General features: G+C 37.4%; 5 protein-coding genes and 1 pseudogene across 12 annotated transcripts; 1 reads left to right on the top strand and 5 right to left on the bottom strand.

Annotated features, from left to right (window-relative positions):
• Positions 1-2,765: 2,765 nt before the first annotated feature.
• On the bottom strand, positions 2,766-6,784 carry AT5G04810 (pentatricopeptide (PPR) repeat-containing protein). 2 transcript variants are annotated; one of them, NM_120563.5, is made up of 10 exons: positions 5,797-6,784; positions 5,563-5,690; positions 5,244-5,384; positions 5,067-5,153; positions 4,838-4,991; positions 4,690-4,749; positions 4,180-4,608; positions 3,801-4,096; positions 3,595-3,724; positions 2,766-3,518 (listed from the first exon to the last, which is right to left on the bottom strand). In NM_120563.5, the coding sequence occupies exons 1-10, from the start codon at positions 6,712-6,714 to the stop codon at positions 3,003-3,005; spliced, it is 2,859 nt and encodes a 952-aa protein (NP_568141.2). In that variant the 5' UTR covers positions 6,715-6,784; the 3' UTR covers positions 2,766-3,002. The 2 variants fall into 2 exon arrangements, with proteins under 2 accessions (NP_568141.2, NP_001331918.1); NM_001342792.1 differs by having other exon boundaries at positions 2,833-3,724; positions 5,797-6,733.
• Positions 6,785-6,875: 91 nt separating this feature from the next.
• On the bottom strand, positions 6,876-8,854 carry AT5G04800 (Ribosomal S17 family protein). Of its 4 annotated transcripts, none has more exons than NM_180434.3 (2): positions 8,187-8,854; positions 6,876-7,573 (listed from the first exon to the last, which is right to left on the bottom strand). In NM_180434.3, exon 2 carries the CDS (start codon positions 7,544-7,546, stop codon positions 7,121-7,123), a length of 426 nt encoding a protein of 141 aa, NP_850765.1. In that variant the 5' UTR covers positions 7,547-7,573; positions 8,187-8,854; the 3' UTR covers positions 6,876-7,120. The 4 variants fall into 4 exon arrangements, with proteins under 4 accessions (NP_850765.1, NP_001031834.1, NP_001031835.1 ...); NM_001036757.1 differs by having other exon boundaries at positions 6,898-7,570; positions 8,183-8,277; NM_001036758.1 differs by having other exon boundaries at positions 6,898-7,573; positions 8,129-8,274.
• AT5G04790 (uncharacterized protein) lies at positions 8,444-8,608 on the top strand (the record flags this gene model as incomplete). The annotated part of the gene is made up of 1 exon (NM_120561.1): positions 8,444-8,608. One exon carries the CDS (start codon positions 8,444-8,446, stop codon positions 8,606-8,608), a length of 165 nt encoding a protein of 54 aa, NP_196099.1.
• A 73-nt stretch (positions 8,855-8,927) lies between the features above and the next one.
• On the bottom strand, positions 8,928-10,168 carry AT5G04781 (annotated as a pseudogene). The gene is made up of 4 exons: positions 9,901-10,168; positions 9,714-9,816; positions 9,412-9,646; positions 8,928-9,316 (listed from the first exon to the last, which is right to left on the bottom strand).
• Positions 10,169-10,315: 147 nt separating this feature from the next.
• Positions 10,316-12,292, bottom strand: AT5G04780 (Pentatricopeptide repeat (PPR) superfamily protein; the record flags this gene model as incomplete). Its single annotated transcript, NM_120560.4, has 1 exon — positions 10,316-12,292. The coding sequence occupies exon 1, from the start codon at positions 12,221-12,223 to the stop codon at positions 10,316-10,318; it is 1,908 nt and encodes a 635-aa protein (NP_196098.3). The 5' UTR covers positions 12,224-12,292.
• A 1,992-nt stretch (positions 12,293-14,284) lies between these two features.
• CAT6 (cationic amino acid transporter 6) lies at positions 14,285-18,142 on the bottom strand. Of its 3 annotated transcripts, none has more exons than NM_120559.4 (4): positions 17,243-18,142; positions 16,558-17,126; positions 16,214-16,445; positions 14,285-15,006 (listed from the first exon to the last, which is right to left on the bottom strand). In NM_120559.4, the coding sequence occupies exons 1-4, from the start codon at positions 17,643-17,645 to the stop codon at positions 14,459-14,461; spliced, it is 1,752 nt and encodes a 583-aa protein (NP_196097.1). In that variant the 5' UTR covers positions 17,646-18,142; the 3' UTR covers positions 14,285-14,458. The 3 variants fall into 3 exon arrangements, with proteins under 3 accessions (NP_196097.1, NP_001330125.1, NP_001330124.1); NM_001342790.1 differs by having other exon boundaries at positions 14,308-15,492; positions 17,243-17,975; NM_001342791.1 differs by having other exon boundaries at positions 14,344-15,006; positions 16,558-17,809.
• Between the last annotated feature and the right edge of the window lie 253 nt (positions 18,143-18,395).

The raw sequence follows: 18,395 nt of genomic DNA, 5'->3' as shown, positions 1-18,395 counted from the left end.
CCCCTATGATTTATTTGGTTCTGTGATTTTTTAAAAAATCACTTACAAACAATCTTGTTTTAAATGATTGTTGATTTAAGAAGAAAACCTACATAAAAACTAAAAGAAAATATAAATTTGATAAAAGTCATAATTATATTTACTAATGGTTTGCTATATATGATAGAGGAGTAACAAATCTCAGCACTTTGGTAACATAAAACCTACAAAAGAGATACGAATATTGTGCTCGTGCGACCAAGTGATACGTATGTCGGACTTTGTACCATTTGGTACTAATCATAGAGACATACTAAAATGTTTTCTTTTTATTAAAACATAATTCTTCTCTAAAGTATCCAAACACATAAGTCTTTCTTCTACTAATTACTATCTTCTCCATCAGCACAGAAAATTAAAGGATTGAGCTAAACCAGTTAATAGATAGAATCATTAGTGTGGGTTGGTACAAAAAGGTTATAATTAGTTTGGTTGGTTAAAAGTTTTCATTATATGACTGTTCGGATACTAATATACTATAGTATATCTTATTATACCTATTATCAAACAACTCATATGATTCTACGGAGTTTACTAATTAAAAACTAAAATTTTGTTGAATAATCATCGAGCTTACTATTATAAAAGATAGGAATAATATTTGAAAAAAAAAAAGAACAAGGAAAAGTACAATCATCAAGTGTTAGTTGATTTAAAAATATGATTATCAAGATTGCATGAAAAGAGCATTACTCGAAATCATCGAGCAACAGGCAAAGCCAGCAATGCATGGAACAACATGTACCCCGTTGACCCTCATGATTACTTATTTAGCTTTGTAGTAATTAGCAACTAGTCTTCTATAATACCACCCTACTTAACATTATCTCTCATATGAGTGTTTTATTATACCTATATAATTAGTCATTAATAAACTAGCTAGAGAACTAATATAAAATTATCATGTCACATAACTTATAGGGGCCTCTTGGGTCCCTTTTGTTTGGTCCAAAACTCCAAATATTTAATATGTGTCTTCTATATTACATAGATACACAGTTACACATTCGTACACGTTCAACAAGTTATATGCATGAGCGCAAAGTGGAAACCTACTTATAAATAGGTTCATCTCTAGAATGCAGTAGTATGAACATATTGCATGGGACAAATACTAAAAATAAAGAATTGTCCTTTTTCTGATGTTCCTATTTTACAATAACAATAAAGGCTAGTTTTGTTGTCAGCAGTAAATATGGGTTTGAAAACTCTCGTCTAAAAATGGTTCATATTTATGAATGAAATAGTTATGAAGATAAGAGAAGTCTTTACTAATTAGAATGGGAATAATAATGTAACGTTTAAGGTCATGTATGTGTACCTAGGACTTAATTATAGGAGACCACATGGGCACCGCCTCTCTACTTCTCTTTGTCTCAACTAGATTTTGACTTGTTACTTTTCTATTTCGTTTTTTCAAATGATTTGATGAATAAGAAAACAAAACATTTTCTTTCTTGACCCCGCACTTCATTAATCTCTTCATACGAGAATTAAATGTCGATAGATAGCAGTGCGATGAAAAAATGTGGTTTAGCCGGCAGCTTCCAAAAACTCATAGTGGAAATGAGCTAGTCTACATAAAGAAAGGACACTGTATAGTATGTATCTAAATTTTAGGTTAACCAATTTCATCTAAACTTCATCTATTTGTTAGTTAGGTGAAAAGTTAAAGTGGGAGAAGAGAATAAGGTACAAAAGTGGGAGATCCATTGAATCTTGTTCCATGTCATATTGTTCCTTTTGTCTATGGCCTTCCTAGTCATAAACATTTTTCTTTATAATGTTATAGACATGAACATTTTAACATTAAATTACGTACATGATTGATTCATTATATAATGCAATTTTGTTGTTCTTATCCTAACCTTACACAATGATAGATAACAATTATACGCGCGTCTTTCGACATTATGATTAATTTGGTGTATGAATGTTTATTTATTATACAACCATTATAACATGTGACTTTGCTTGTGAGACGTACGTTTACGAACCACATGTTTATAGTTAATATGATTTCTTTAACCTATCATGCAACGTATTGGCCAAATTTTATATTGAGTATTTATAAAATTAAATACGTATAAAGGCATGGGCTCATGAGTTAGGAGAGTTCTGACTACTGTTTTATTAAGGATCGACACTCAATTATTTTTCTGTTTTCTAAGTCAGATTTGCATATCTTCAAAACTATATATAAAAGAAACTTTATAAATGTTAATTTTCGTGGATGCGTTAGACACAAGAATACCATTTAAATAAATTAAATAAATGTAAACAAACTGTCAATACATGTGTTGTTAAGATAATGTAGTTTGTTCTATTAGGTGTTAACACTCAGTGAAATATATAGTACAGTTTTGTTTGAATTCTTAATATATACACTACATTTTCCTAGTATCTATATCATTAGATATGAATTTTACAGATACATTATAAGTTAGTATTTGGATATGCACATGATCGATACTTAGATTAGATTGGTTTTATTTACTGACAGAAATAACCTGTATAATCTGTATAATGCTGTACACTAGTCCACTATTGTAATCTGTATAAGTTTCTTTAGAGCCAATTTCCTTTCGTTTTTAAAAAAAAAAATCAAGTTCAGTTATGCTCCTATCCTAATCATATAAGAATAAGATCAATTATGTCAAGATTAAGACGGTCGACCAAATCTGTCAAATCCTTCAATCCATTTTTGGCGGTTAATTGCAAACTAATCTGCAAAACCACATGTAGTGATGGATCAAAATGTTTATAAAGTTGCTTTCATCAATTCTTGGATTTATTTTCTAATGTCTTTTATTATTAGGTTCCTTTTTATTATTTTCGCTTTTATGAAGAAATCGTACGTTCAATAAGGTTTATTTTGCAAAAACGTAAAACACAAGAAAACAAAATTACAAAAATATGCTGATATTGCTCTTTCCTTAAGTTGTTACAATATCAGTTTTTTCTTACTTGTAAGGTGATAATAAATCCGAAACAGAGTTAACATCTTCATCGTCCTCACCATCTTCACCATCAACATCATCTTCATCGGAGTCAACATCAGAAACTTGATCTAAGAAGCCATGGTGATGATGATGCGAGCTCCAATCAGGTGGGAAAGTCTTCTGCAACGTCTCAGTGAGCTCACCACCTGAAGCTTCAATCTTACACAGACATTTAGACCAGTGAACCGCAGTTCCCATATCAACAATCAAGCCTGCCTCCACCATTTCCTTGCAGATAGTCATCACTCCTGAGTAAATGTAAGCTTCTGCGATTGAAGCACGCGACAGAAGCGAAGTCAGAAGGCAATGATACACAGCTTTGTCGGGTTTTATCCCCATCGCCTTCATTTCCTCGTAGCAACTTAAGGCTTTCTCTGGAAGAGATGCTCTCGCCCATCCTTTTATTAAGGTCGTGTATGTCTTGATGTTAGGTTTCACACCTAGTGCTTCCATTTCTTCGATTGTTTGTGTAGCTCTCTGCCAAACATTTCCAAAAGTTTTATTTCTCGTTACAAACCCGTGACAAGAATCTGCTTCTTGAATGGAAACTTACATTCATGTCGCCGGCCTTAGAACAAGCGCTAATGAAGGATGTGTAAGTATGAATGTCGGGTTTAACACCTTCTTTTTTCATCTGCTGTATCAAATCCGCGGCTTCCCATACATCGCCTCTTCGTGCCCATCTAAAATAAACCAGAGGGAAACGAATGAGAATTCTAGAAGCAGGCCAAAAAGTGGCTACAAAACCAGATACATTACCCGTCGATTAATATGTTATAGACGAAGGAATTGCGCGGGATATTCCGTGCACTCATTTCTTTCGTGACAGCTAATGCGCTCTGCATTCTTCCTGATTTGCAGCAAGCTTTAAGTAACGCCTCGTAAGTGAAAATGTCAACATCCAAACCTTCGTTTTGAAGCCTTGTAAAATACTCAAAGGCTTTTCCGGTATCACCGACTGATGCATAGCCTTGCATGATCTTTGTGTAAGTATGTTCGTTTGCACTTACACCCGCCAATGTCATCTCGTCTAATATCTCAACCGCCTTTTCCATCTACAAAAATAATTTGACAAGAGATTAGTTCAATCAGATAATCTCTATAGGAAAACATCAAGACATAGATTCGTGAAACATACCTGACGTTTCTCAACTAAACCATTAATCAAACCATTGAAAGTATGAACGGTTGGAACACACCCACATCGTCTCATCATATCAAAAACTTCTAGTGATCTCCTCATGTCTCCGGATTTCGCATATCCATGTATGATAGGCATAAATGTCCGTGTGGTTGGTCTATGCCTCAGCTTTTGCATCTCCTTAACAGTCTGGATCGCTCGATCCATGTTACCCATCCCGCAGAATGCTGAGATGATGTTGTTGTATAGTATAACATCTGGTTTCATGCCTTCTTTTACCATATCTTCAAATACAGCAAACGCATTGGCCCAATCTTTTAGTTTTACAAATCCGTTAATCATCATCGAATAAGTCTTTAAATTATGCTTTACGCCCTCTTCCTTCATCACTCTACTAACTTCCAAGGCTTTTGAAATCTTTCCAACCTAACAGGAGGCAAGCATCAAGACACAATAATACCAAGATGAATGTTTTCACTTTATACACAACACTATTGTTCCCCTTACCTTAGTATAAAGATTAATGAGGCACCCATAAGTAACAACTGTTGGAGTAAATCCACATTCCTATAGCAAAACAAGTAAATCAACTTTTCACTTGCTCAGATTCTAAAGAGGAAGTAAGAAAGAATCCAAATCTAAAGCCAAATAATACCTTAAGTCTTTTGAAAACAACTAAGCCTTTCTTCTCATCAGCGACCATTGTATAACCATCCATCATGGTGTGGTAGATAGCAATAGGAGCATCAATACCTTCTTCTTCCATCTCCCTCACCAATGCCTCTGCCCGCTCCATATTGCACGTCTGACTGAGAAAATGTCCATAATCTTTTAGAATGAAGACAAACATCACTAATAGAGTCAGAAATCATATCAATGCTTACCAGTGTGCATATATGATTTTTCCATATATACTGGCATTAAGGGTTTTGTGTATCCGTTTGGCCTCGTCAAACCAGTAATCTGCAGCTCTTCCAAAGACAACAGAGTATCAGATCGAATTAGCATATACAATGATTAACAACGTTTACCAATACAGGCAGGCACAATATTTTACTTACTCGGCATGTCCCGCTTTAGAGAATCCTCCAACGATTACACTATAAGTCACCAAACTCATCTCAATTCCTTCTTCCTTCATTTTACGAACACAAGACAGTGCTTCGTCCATGTCTCTACCAACTGCATAAGCGTGAATAAGGCTGCATGAAACAAATCCTCTTTTAACCTTTGAGGAATCCCAAACTAATTACACAAAAGATACCAATCAATTTTACTTTGGAAATGAGACAAGAGAGTGAACCAATTCATAACAAAGACTTTATCCATGAAATGTTTGACTAAGCAGAATCTGAACAAGAGATGTAACACATTTTGTACCTTGTGTATATACGTGATGTTGGTGTGATACCCCTCGCGCGCATTCTCTCAAAAGTCTCACGTGCACGATGCATATCCCCTCTTCTTCCATAGAACTTCACCATCAAACCAAACTCTGTCCTCGAAGGCTGAGTATAAACATTGTATAAGTGAGACTTTTTACATTATTCATCAATTGACCAAATGATAAGTCAAAAAACAGAGCAAAAGTGATTGATGTTAACAATGACAAACCTTGCTGATCTTCTCGAAAGCTGAAATAACAGCTTGCCAGTTATCTCCATTGGTATCTAAAATCCTCTGTAGTGACTTTCGAGACCCTTCTCTCTCTTGATGCCACGACGACTTATTAGACATTTTCGTGTCTTCTTCTCCTTCCTCTACCCACCTCACTCTCTGTTCAGCCTTTGTTTTCAGCCTCTTTCCGTCGTCTAGCTTCACCGTCAATATCCTGCCGTGAAACTCAACGCCGTCGAACTCCACAGCTTTCATTGCAGACTTCTCTGCCGCGTAAATAATGAACCCAAATCCCGCGTTTTTCTCGACCTCGTGATGTCCTTTGATTAGAATCACATTCTCTATCGGTCCGAACTGTCGGAAGAACTCTTCAAACTCTGGTTTCTTTATCCATGTCGGTAAATTACCAACGAATATCTTCCCTTCTTGTCGGAATTCCTGTTGCGGGTTTCGAGTTTCTTCTTCCGGTGGTTTCGTGTCACTCCGAAACTCATCTCGGAATTGGGTGGTTTCCTCAACAGGAGGCGGAGGTGGAGGAGGAGGAGGAGGAGAGAGCTTGCTGGACAAACGTAGCTTGGATGCTAGAGAGGAGCCAAAGGAAGAAACTTTACTCGAAACCTCTGATTGAACAAGAGGAGACACAGAAGAGCGATTGGTTAAACCCTTGAGTGGATTAATCTTAAGAGGGGTTTTAGGAGAAGGGATAGGGGAAGGAGAGGAAGAAGATGAAGAAGAACCAATAGATTTCTCCGGGCGGCGGAGGTCAGGAGGACTCTCAGGAGGTTCTGGTGGTTGCGGTGGTGGTTGCTTAAGGGAGAAAGATATGGAAGCCACCGGAGAGTGACGTCGGAGAATGGTGGCGGAGTAAGGGAAGTGTGGAGCAGAGAGCGACAACACGCTCCCTCCATTATCCATTCTCTATCTTTCCCTTCTCTCTAGTATCTCTTCTCTCTGGTTATAACGAAACATAATCCTTATAACTTTTGAAATTTTACCAAATTGCCCTTCTCAAAGTCCAAATAAGTATTAACCCAACTTTCGAGAAAGTTTCAGGTGAATTTCGATATTTTCTCCCCCATGAATCAACTCGGATCTGATAAGCAAAAGATATTGTTACTATCGAAAGTTTTAACTCCAATTTTGGTTCCACATAACTCAAAACCCATTAATACGAAAGAGTCTCACTCTGAGTTTAAGACATAAAAACTTGAATCAAAAGAAACAATAAACTTTCCAAGAACACACATGTCTTTCTTATCCCTAACTGTGAAAAAAGAGAGCCAGTCGTTTGCCTTGATTGGCTGATGATAACAAAGCCATCTCAGTATCTTCTGGGTGCCCTGCCACCACCGAAAGCAGCGATTGGTGCCATAGCTTGTTGTGGCTCGACTGCAGAGATGCCGGGAGTGTCAGACATTCCTAGAGAAGCAAGCATCTCAAGAGTCTCTTTGTCCACCTTGATCTCATCAGTCTTGATGGCAGACTCATCGGGAACAAAGTCCATGCGGCGTTCACGCTCCTCTTCCTGAAGCTTGAGTGAGATTCCACGGACTGGTCCCTTCTGGATACGTTTCATCAAGTGGGTGGAGAATCCAGCAATCTTGTTGCGGAGTCTCTTTGAAGGGATGATGGCAACCTCTTCAAGGATTTTCTTGTTAGTGTGGAAGTCAAGAGTCATGCGAGAGTAGTACTTCTCGATGACTTGACGAGAAGATTTCTTCACAGTCTTGGTTCTAACACGCCCCATCTTTCAGTTACCTGTGTGACTTACCTGCTGAAAGGGGAAAAACCAAAGAAATTCCATGTCTTTAGTTAGGGTTCAAAATCCGTGATTCAATTACATCATGAAATTAAAACCATTTATGTATCAAGAAATGCACCTAAAGCATCGATTGTTATAATCATAGTTCAAGGAAACATATGAACAGCAATGTCAAATAGAAACAATAGAGATCCATAAGCATATGACAAATGAAGAAACAACCAAGTGTATAGTTGATTTGTGTCTTAAACATCAACATTCAGGTGTAACACTAAACAAACACAGGAATCACATGTAAATGCAATGTCAAATAATGTCTAGAGAATTGCAAATGAATCAAGAAATATACATCACCATAACACTGAACTTGACAGAGGCCTAATGTGATTATAAAAACAACGAAGCCATTGATACAATAAAACTAAAAGAATGAAGATGCAGCGGCAGTATCCGGTAATAAAAATCAACCCATTTCATAACTTTTCCATTATCTTATTAACGAATCTAACCAAACCTAAGATTCAAAAGCTACAGAGACAAAAAAAAAAACAACAAATCGAAACCTACAGCACAAGCTTTTGCAGTTTCCGACAACGACGCAATCCCTAAGTTACCCAGAACGTACCTGCGAGGAAGAAGAAGAAGCGGCGGCGTCAAAAATCGAAGAAGCGGCGACGGAACTGATCCCCCTTTTTTCAGACGAAGCTAAGCGGCAACGCAATCCCTAATTGCTTATCTATATAAATATAGGTTTTCCATTAATGGGCCCTAACATTCGTCGCATTTTGTTGGGCCTATTTCCAATTCAGTAAACAAGAATATGAAGGAGAACACAGCGACATGTATTGGAATAGAGAGTACGCAGATGGTGAAGATGGTGAGATGTCGTGGTTCAACGCTGGTGTGGGAATTGGTCTTGGTGTCTGTGTAGGTTTTTGGCATTGGGGTTGGCCTGCTGGTTCGCACCTATCAATCAACCACCAGAAACTTCAGAAGGAGGATTATCTAGTTTCATTCAAATTGCCTACTCTCTCTCTCTCCCTCTAGGCTCTAACTCCAATCCGTTGCACATCACTTTTGACTGCAGAACTCTAAGCTATATAGTCTAAGCTAATACTGCTGTCTAGTATAATTTTTGTTTTATGTACTTTTTTTAATCTCTTTGTGCCTTCAAATTTTGAAAGAATTCATTTTCCCTTCTTCTTGTGTTTGGTCAGATTCAGATTGAAAGAAACAAAGCTTGTTGCTGGTAATGTGAATCTTATTTTCTGCTTCCTGTTAATAAAATGCTTATGAGTGTAAAGAGTTTTTGGATTCACTTACAAGCCTTGCAAGAGTTACTAATACACACACACAACCCCTCTTTATTTTATTCAAATGCTATGTCTAAATCATACAACCTCTCTAGTTAGCATCAAGAGCTAAGATTCAAAAGGGTTGGTTATAACAATACATTGCCTTTAAAAACAGTCAAGGGTGTGTTTGGACTGGCTCAGGGGCAATCTCAGCTCCAGAAAACCCGTTGCTCGCGTGCAGCTGGTTATTGTTACTGTTACACAATCCCCAAAAGTTTGCAGTTTTAACATCGTCTTGGTTCATTTGCTTAGAGAACTCTTCATAGTTATATTGCAACAAAGCTTTCCCTCCAAATTCGGTTGGGAGATTTTCCTCGTCGAAAAATGTGCTCATAAGCTCCACGCTTTCCTGGTTCTTTGGGTAAACAAACTTCACCTTGACGAATGTCTTTGCATGTTCCTGCACATATAGACGAACAAAACACACACAAAGTTGTCTTAACCAAACCAATGTATTGTCTAACTATGAGTCATAGATGAAGTGATTCGTCTAACCTTCCAGAATGCCTCAAAGAGTCTTGGAGGATTATAGAGGAAAGCTACAGCTAGTCTCTCAGGGTAGTGATTTTGCAGTATGTTAATAGTTTCTCTGGCAGATTTAATAGGCACACTAGTGCTCATTGACCAACCCGTGAAGTCAATAAGCCAAGACATCTGTTCTTGATCCTCTGGCAGATTCAGAATAGCATTCGCAATGAGATACAATGATTTTGTGTTCTACAAAAAATGTCAATGAAAATGGAAGTTTTAGCTTGTGCTTTGAAGTTAACTCATTAACTAAGAAAAATGATCATTAGATTCCTGCAAGCCGGGTCTCAGTATAAGAACCGTTCTTCCATGCCTGTCATGGAATCCAGCTTTGTAAACTTTACCAGCCTCACCTTCACCTGAAACTTCATTCTAGTAAAAAGCAAAACGCAACGGGTAAGTTTTGGTTAGATAGGAAGTCTCAAAAGGATTCCAAGATTTAGTAATGATGCATAGCCATCAGATTTCCTCGGGTTTAAAACTCGATCTCCATTTCAGCGTCTCCTCGAACATCTTCTTGGCTTTGCCTACGTTCCAATTCCTCGCTTCCAGATATCTCTTCAGACATGCATCTGAACAATACAGTGAACTCCTTCCAGAAAGCTGACCTATGAGAGCCTTAAGCTCTTTGATCTATATCATAAAGATCAGAAAGCGTCTACGAATTAACTAGGTAGTAATTAAGTGAAAATCATCAGCAAAGCCTTGAAAAGTTTTACCTTTGCCTCTCTGAGAGCTGCTTTGTTATGCTCTTCGTTTTGCCTATTGGCCAATAAGCCCAACAAATTGACGCAATCATAATTTAAAACATTCGTTGGAAAAAATAATTTATTTATCTGTGAGATCAATAATAAAACAGAGTTTGTCTTTGTCACCAAAAATCGCCACAAGAACAATGACCATCACTGAAATGGTGAAACCTATTAACATCTCTAACAATGATAAATCTTCTTGTAGCCATTGATGCAGCCTTCATGAACTCATGGCAATCCACACAAATCCTCAGATTCTTCATAATCCTCACTGGAGAACTCTCTGGTAAACACATTAACCCAAAAACCAATGCCAGCTTCTCACTATGCTGCATCAAAAGCTCCTCTTTCTTTCCTATCTCCACATCGTGCAGCTCGTGTTCTACGCTTGGTTTATATCCAAACTTTCTGAATTTGATTACTAGATTGTCTAGCGTCGAACAGATCTCACGGATTCTCGGATGACCGCTCTCTCCAACACTGAAAGTATGGACCTTGTCTTTAATGTCAATCCAACTTTTTCCTCTTACTTTCTTCACGTCGCAGTCCCTTAAAAGCTTCCTTGACTTGGCGATTTCCTCCCACTGTTTGTTTGCCGCGTATATATTGGATAGTAAGACGTGATTACCGGCGTTTTCTGGTTCTAATTCGAATAGTTTCTCGGCTGCAACTTCTGCCAGCTCGAGATTTTTGTAGACTCGACAAGAAGCTAGAAGAGAACCCCAAATGGAAGCTGTAGGATCGAAAGGAATAGACTTTATCAACTCGTACGCTTCAGACAATAGACCAGCACGACCAAGAATATCAACCATACATGAGTAATGAACCACATTAGGCGACAGACCGTAAGTGGTTCTCATGAGTTTGAAAAATCTCCTTCCTTCCTCGACCAAACCCGTGTGACCACAAACCGATAACAAGGAACTAAAAGTAACCTCATTTGGGTGCATTCCATCTTGTTGCATTTTCTCAAACAAGATCATCACTTCCTTAGGACGAGCATGCTTTGCAAACCCCGAGATGATCGTGTTCCAAAGCTCAAGATTCTTCTCTTGCACTTCCGAGAAAATAATATAAGACTCTCTCAAGCTTCCACATTTAGCATACATATCTACTGCAGAGGATGCCACAAAGACATTAGAACCAAACCCGGACTTACATATAACAGCATGCATCTGTTTCCCTTCTATTAAAGCTGCCAGATTTGAACAAGCGCAAATTACTGAAGATAATGTGAACTGATTCTGCTCTAAACTCATTCTCTGAGCTCGACGGTAAAGAAGGAGTGCCTCTTCATAATTCTTGTTCTGAACATAACCTGCCACCATAGAACTCCATGTAACTGAACTCTTGTCCTGCATAGACTCGAAAACCTGCACTGCATCCTTGATCATCCCACATTTTGCGTAAAGATCAAGCAAAGCAGTACCAACATACAAGTTCAAGTCAATACATGTCTTCACTGACAAACAATGCAATTTTTTGCATTCCAAGGCATCACAATTTACCCCACAAGCAGAAAGAACACTCGATATAGTGAATTCACTAAACTTAAACCCTTCGTTTCGCATCTCCAAGAAAATATCCAATGCTTCTGACTCCATTCTATTCCGTGTATACAAACCAATCATGGTGTTCCAAGAAACCAAGCTTCTCTCAAGCATTCCATCAAACACTTGGCGGGCAAGCTCCACAAAACCACACTTGGAATAAGCATTAATAAGAACATTCAACAGAGTAACATCTCCCTCCAAATCAATACGAATAATCTTCCCATGGCAAGCTTTTGCTTCCATAACAGCTCCGTTTCTAGCACAAAGCTGTAAAATTTCGTGCACCAAGTTACGATTCGAAAACTCATTGCTATATCGTCCCGGTGATACTTCCTCCTGATCATAACTGGCGAGTACGGAGATGTTTCGGGAGAGAGAACTCGTATTGCTTCTTCTGGGTAAGACTTTGCATCGGATCAAGAAGTTCACCGTGAAACCAAGAATGTTCATCCTTGGCAGCGAAGGAGACAACATACTTAGTTTGGGCCAAAGGCCTAAATGCCTAAAGTGTACTATCACATTCGAATATTGATGGGCTTTTTCTCAAGTCTGCTCTTTTTTTTTGTTATACAACTTATTTGGAAATTTGGCGGGAATGGTTAATGCCATATTAACAGATGATTATATATTTTTAACTTGTTTTTTTCTATCTTATATTTGTTAAATTGTAAAGTCATAAATGTTGTTTGTTCAAAATATAATAATCTATTACAATTGGTGAAAGAAAGCAGATAAATAAGATTTGCGATTCCGTATTTGTATGATTAAGAATGTTGAAATATGAGTAAGACCAACTTGACGACAAGATTTTAACATCATGGAATAGAATGTCTAAGTTTAACTTTTTATTTAACTTTATTTGGATAATTAAAATGTGGAGGGTGTTGCAAGTTGCCAAAAACTTCGCTGTTTGGTGAGAATCAAAGTCTTATCCTTCTTCCTATCTTTCCTCTTATGATTTCTTTTTTGGAAAACACTATTTTATACATAAAGATCTTTTTTTCTTTAAGCGAATGTCAAAGCTCATGAGAAGTCGGAAAAAAATTTCGTGATAAAAATGTCAACAAAAAAGTGAAATAATTGATTAGACCTATATAGCTATGGATTAATGGGCTCACTCTATCTTCTACACAACTTGCCTTAGATTTTGCTTTGAATGGTTTATAAGAGGTTGACATTTTCGTGGTCCCGTGTTCTATATAATTTATTTAATCAAGGATTAAGCTCTAGTTTTCTTCATTTACTCTAGTGCATTTCAGAAATTGATAGCCGATAATTATAATGCAATAATAATGATCCTAAATCCAAGATATTTTGTTAGTTTAGACAGGTTGTACCAAAAAAAAAAAAAAATGAAGAAAATAGGTTCTTTCATGGCCGTTGTTAAACAAAATACATGTTGTCTTTTTGTAAACCTCAAAAGTCAAAATTTTGGTAGTTAATCCAATGTAGAATCCAATATTAAGGTTTGTAATTAGGATAAAGGAAAGTTTTAAAAAGAAGCACTGATCACGCTTAGAGTTGAACCCTTTTACAGAGGGAACTCATTACTTTGAGTAAAGTGGGGTTTCTAGAAAGACATCAAATCTTTGTATTGCCAATAGAATCACATCTTCTTATTGGCAGAATATTTCTTATAAACAAATCCATAAATAATGTAAAAATAAAGCTTCCAACAATGTGACGATCTTGAAAATATTGGGCTTTTCTTTGGACCCCATCCTTACGAATATAGTTACCAAAAAGAGAGAGAATACAAGCAAGTGTCGTCTCCCACTTAAACACAGTTCATTTAGATTCGAGATTTATATCATCCACTTCAAAATATATAAAAATGTAATTATGTATGTTATCCTAACTAAATTACTCACATAATTATTGCCTATTGGTAGTGTTCACTAAAAGAATAATTGGACTGATTATACTAATTGAGATCACATATTCGATCCTACCTTAGACATTCATCTTTATGAAATCAATAAGATAAACTAAATCATACTTGATAAGAAATAAAAGTAGAAAAATGAAGACATCTTTAATAAACTGAAACTTTTTGTGCATGGTTCTTTGTTTACGAAAGTTCAATAGTACTATTGATATATAGAATATATAAATGCAAATAATAAAAGAATGTATAAATATCCTCAAGGAATTTGAAACAAGTGATTGTGAACAAAAAAATGAAAAAGAAAAGGTGATCTTGTTGGATATATATGAAGTTGCGGATAATGTCACGTATGTGTGTCCCGTGAGAAAGATGGGGACCCATCGTTTTCAATTGTACGCCATCTCGTATTTATGAGAGACCTATGTCTATCTAACGTTTCCATTTATTAATGTTATCTATCACATGTATATTTCATACGTGATCTTGCCTTATAGGTTTGACAAAGATTTGATCTTTCAATCTCAAAAACTTGTAACCTAATAGTTTGTACTGTATTTAAAAATATTGTGTGTTGTGAATTGTACACAACGGTAAAACAAAAATATCATCAGTTTCTCTATTCTCTCAACAGATTGACTTGCATATGACCGATTTCATTTTGGTCGTTCGTTAAACCAAAATACATATTCTTTTTTTTCCTAAAGTTGTATTTAATATTTTCTCATTAATATTTCAAACCCCCTCATGTAGAAAAAAAATTAGAGAGTTTAATTACATTTTGGTTCATGATGCTTTAGAAAACTAAACTAAATAAATACTTTTCACACTTCAATTAGCTCTTTCATGACTTGTCCATCTTTCACACCAAAAGATCCATTCGCTTCAGCATCAGAACTCGCATGAACGCCATAAAACAAATACACGAGCACGATCAAACCGGAGAAGAATCCAAACCGGACGTAAGAGGGTGCGTCCAACGAACCAAGCAAAAAAATGTTCAAGAATATCGACACGCACGGGGTCCACGGCATGAACGGGACTCCCCACAACTCAGGTTTCCTAGCCTGGGGAACCACGCACTGAAAGCTCAGCACGATGGCTATAGCCACCACCGCACTGGCACCGAGCATGAAAGCTTTAGGCTTACCTTCCGGCACAAGTTTCCAGATGAGGGTGAAGACGAGAGAGGTTATGGAGAATAGTGTGAGGAAGCAGAGTGTGGGCCACGGCTTGGTGGGTCCAACCGGGACGTAACGTCTGAAGATGAGAGCGTTTGCGACCATGTAGAAGACAAATAGTGTTCCAATGGATACGAGGTTTAGGAGGACGTTTAGGTCGGTGAAAAGCGCAAGAGCCGCCGTGAAAATGCCTGATAAGGGATAAAATATACGAACGTTAATAAGATTGGTCAATGGTCATATTCTCTATAACTGTAGATGATTCGACTAGTGAAAAAAGTCCAAATTTGAAATGAATGGTAGTGGGAGGATTTGTTCCTTTATTTTGTCTTTTTGTCAATGCTATTGATGGATATAGCAAATGTGAGTTAGTGGGTGCTAAAATTAGCAAGGATAAGGTTGAACGATGATGACCCCCTTTATAATGATCCATTTTGTGACAAAGGCATGAGAGTAACTTAATGAGGAAAACAATGCTTGTTACAAAGATTATGCATATAAATATGGCTCTAAACGTTAGTATATGTTTTCCAATCTTCTATGTATTTTATCAAAGATGGTCATTATTCTAAATCCTGGTACCTAACAACTCACGAGTTGCATAGCTCAGCCAGATGTTCCGGAAATTACGAAAAGTTGGAGTTGTCAAAATATCAGCCGACTAGGCTTAGTAGTATCTTCACAAAAAAAATGAAATAAAAAAATGATTGATTAACTACTAGTCGTCCAATGGATGACTAATAATCCAACTATCGTATTTTTATTTAAAAAAAAGTGGAATATGTATTTTTAACACTAAGGAGACACAAAAAGAACCAAAGAGACCCACCAAATCCATCACAATCAAGACCGTTGAAAAGATTGAATCTTTGAACAATCAAAAAACACGAAACTTTTCACAGAGCAGAAAAGAAAACCAGTGGTGAACAACGACATCTAGCAATCGGACTCAGATGCTCTCTCTGTGACTCTTGTCTTAAACACCATACAATGATACAAATCACATTGAACCATGTCCCTACATTGAGATATACTTACACAACGTACATAGCCCTTGTCACGATCGAAATCGATAGCAGAAGATTTTTAAAATGGTAACGTCCAAAAGCTTTTGATCTTTAAAATATATTGAAATGGACACGTATATATAATGAAATCACGTGGATCGTATGATTTAGAGAAAACGTTAAAAGTTCAAATCAATAAAAAGATCATGGAAACAACCGAAACGGTTCTCATTGGGGTCCCCTTTTAACCTAACTACTACTCCTCTATCTCACTTTCTGGACCAAAATTTATTTTTAACTATATATGATTTGATTATATTTCATCATTGTTTGTTTGACAGTAATTAAATAAATGTTTTTTTGATGAATGAATGAAGACAAAGAAACGTACCAAGAAAAGTGGAGGCGTTGACTGGCGTAGATGTTTTGGGATGAATCTTAGCGAACCAAAAGGGGACCACTCTGGACCGTCCGATGACACACATGTAGCGAGCCTGACCTAACATTGCCACCAAAAGTGATGTTAATATCCCAAAGCTTGCTCCTATCCCCACCACTTTCGTCACCCATTCCCAGCCGTTCGATCCTCTGAACGCCGCGGAAAACGGCGCCTCCGGATCTATCTGCGTTACAACAACACATGCCCCGCCGTTTTCAGCTTTAGACTCAGACTACGTGCCGTCTTTATGAAAACGGAAATATACAATAAGAAAATAATAAATTTGAAGTACGGACCAGATCGTATGGCAGAAGCATTGACATAGAGACTGCCATGAGACAGTAAAGAACGGTGACGATTGCGACGGAGCCGGAAACACCGACGGGGATATCTTTGACCGGATTTTCAACTTCTTCCGCCATGGTTGAAACGGCGTCGTATCCTATGTAGCTTAAGTAAACCATGGCAGCTCCGTTGAAAACTCCCGCCGCGCCGAACGGAAAAAATCCCGAGGGGTGCTCTGGATTCGCCGGTGAGGATAGATTCTTTGAATCTCCTTTTATGAATCCCATCACGATCACGAAGAATATGAATGCGATGTGAAATGCAGTCATTATCATGTTCACTTTGGAACTCTCTCTTGTACTGCAACAGATGATGACTGTGATTACGAGGACGACGAGAACTGCGACTGGATCAATCTCGTTGAATCCTTTCGGTAAACCGGAGACGACGAATCGCCACTTGGAAGTTGAGATCCCGAAAGCTGTTCCTAAATAAGCGGTGAAGCTTCTCGAAACGGCCGCGTTTGACATTACGTAATCCATTACAAGATTTGCTCCGGTGAAAAATGCTGGAAATTCACCTGAACGGAAATGTAACAGAAAAGAAATCAGTTACGGTTTTTGATTTTGAAATTAAAATTTTCAGAAAACCGTGAACAGATCGGAGGAGTAGTGATGATTTTCGCGGGAGACTAACCGAATGTGATACGGATGTAGCTGAAGGCACCGCCGGCGACCGGGAGATGGACGGCGAATTCGGTGTAACAGAAAGCGGAGAGGAGAGCGCAGAGCCCGGCGATGGCGTAAGAGACGACAATTGAAGGACCGGCGTCGAGACGACTAGCACGGCCGGTGGTGACAAAGACACCGGCGCCGACCATTCCCCCGATTCCGAGTCCAATGAGATCGTACCACCGGAGAGTACGGCGCATCTGTTCGCCGGAGACGGCGCGGACGCGACTCATCTCGTCGGAAGAGGTGGAGACGGAAATAGCGCGGCGGGATAAGCGAGAAGGCGTCGCGGAAAGAGAGTTGAGGTAGACGCGGAGACTGGAGAAAGAAGAGTGACCACCATTGTTGCTGCTGCTTTGGACCTCCATTTTCTCACCGGCCAGATTCGGGTCGGGTCGGTTTGTGTGAGAATTTTGTTGAATTTGACAAGAGTTGGTTTTATATTAGAGATTAGGAAAAGTGAAAAAGAGAAGGATAGGGACAAAGATGTAATTATGACGATACTTAAGGGCATTTAAATGTTATAAGTATTGTTATTAACAACAAGATTGTTCCCTAATTCTTATATTCACATTAATCACATAAGCATCATCAGCTCAAAAGCTTACTAAACCCAAGATGCTTTATCTCTTTGGTCCAATTACAGTTACATTTATATATACTAATTATGCTAACGCTTTTATTGATTCATATACAAATCATAAACTAGTTTGGTAGTATATAGTATGTATTCACATCTAGCTAAGCTTGTAAACTATTTTTGTTGACCATAAACCACTAAAATTGGTATTTTATTAAATATCATTAGACTGCTGAGTTGTAACAGAGTGGCATTTCCTATGGTTATCTTATTTTGTTTTGTTTTTTAAAAAATAGGAAAAAAATGAATTACGGTTTTTATTGAAGAATATTCTTTTTTTTTTACTACTTATCATTAATTGTTAATAACACTCTTTATTGTTTAAATTTATAGATTTGTACTCAATTATTTATATTTAAAAAAAATATCTCAACACTATAACACCATATAAACATTCTAATAAGATATGTTTTTAAACAACATTATTAGTATATTTCAAAATGGTCAAAATATTTCGAACCTGAGAAATGAACTTTTT

The sequence above is a fragment of the Arabidopsis thaliana genome, chromosome 5 (assembly GCF_000001735.4).
Source record: "Arabidopsis thaliana chromosome 5, partial sequence".
Lineage (NCBI taxonomy): Eukaryota > Viridiplantae > Streptophyta > Magnoliopsida > Brassicales > Brassicaceae > Arabidopsis > Arabidopsis thaliana.
Note: the sequence above shows the minus strand (reverse complement) of the source record. Positions and strands in the feature narration are given on the sequence as shown.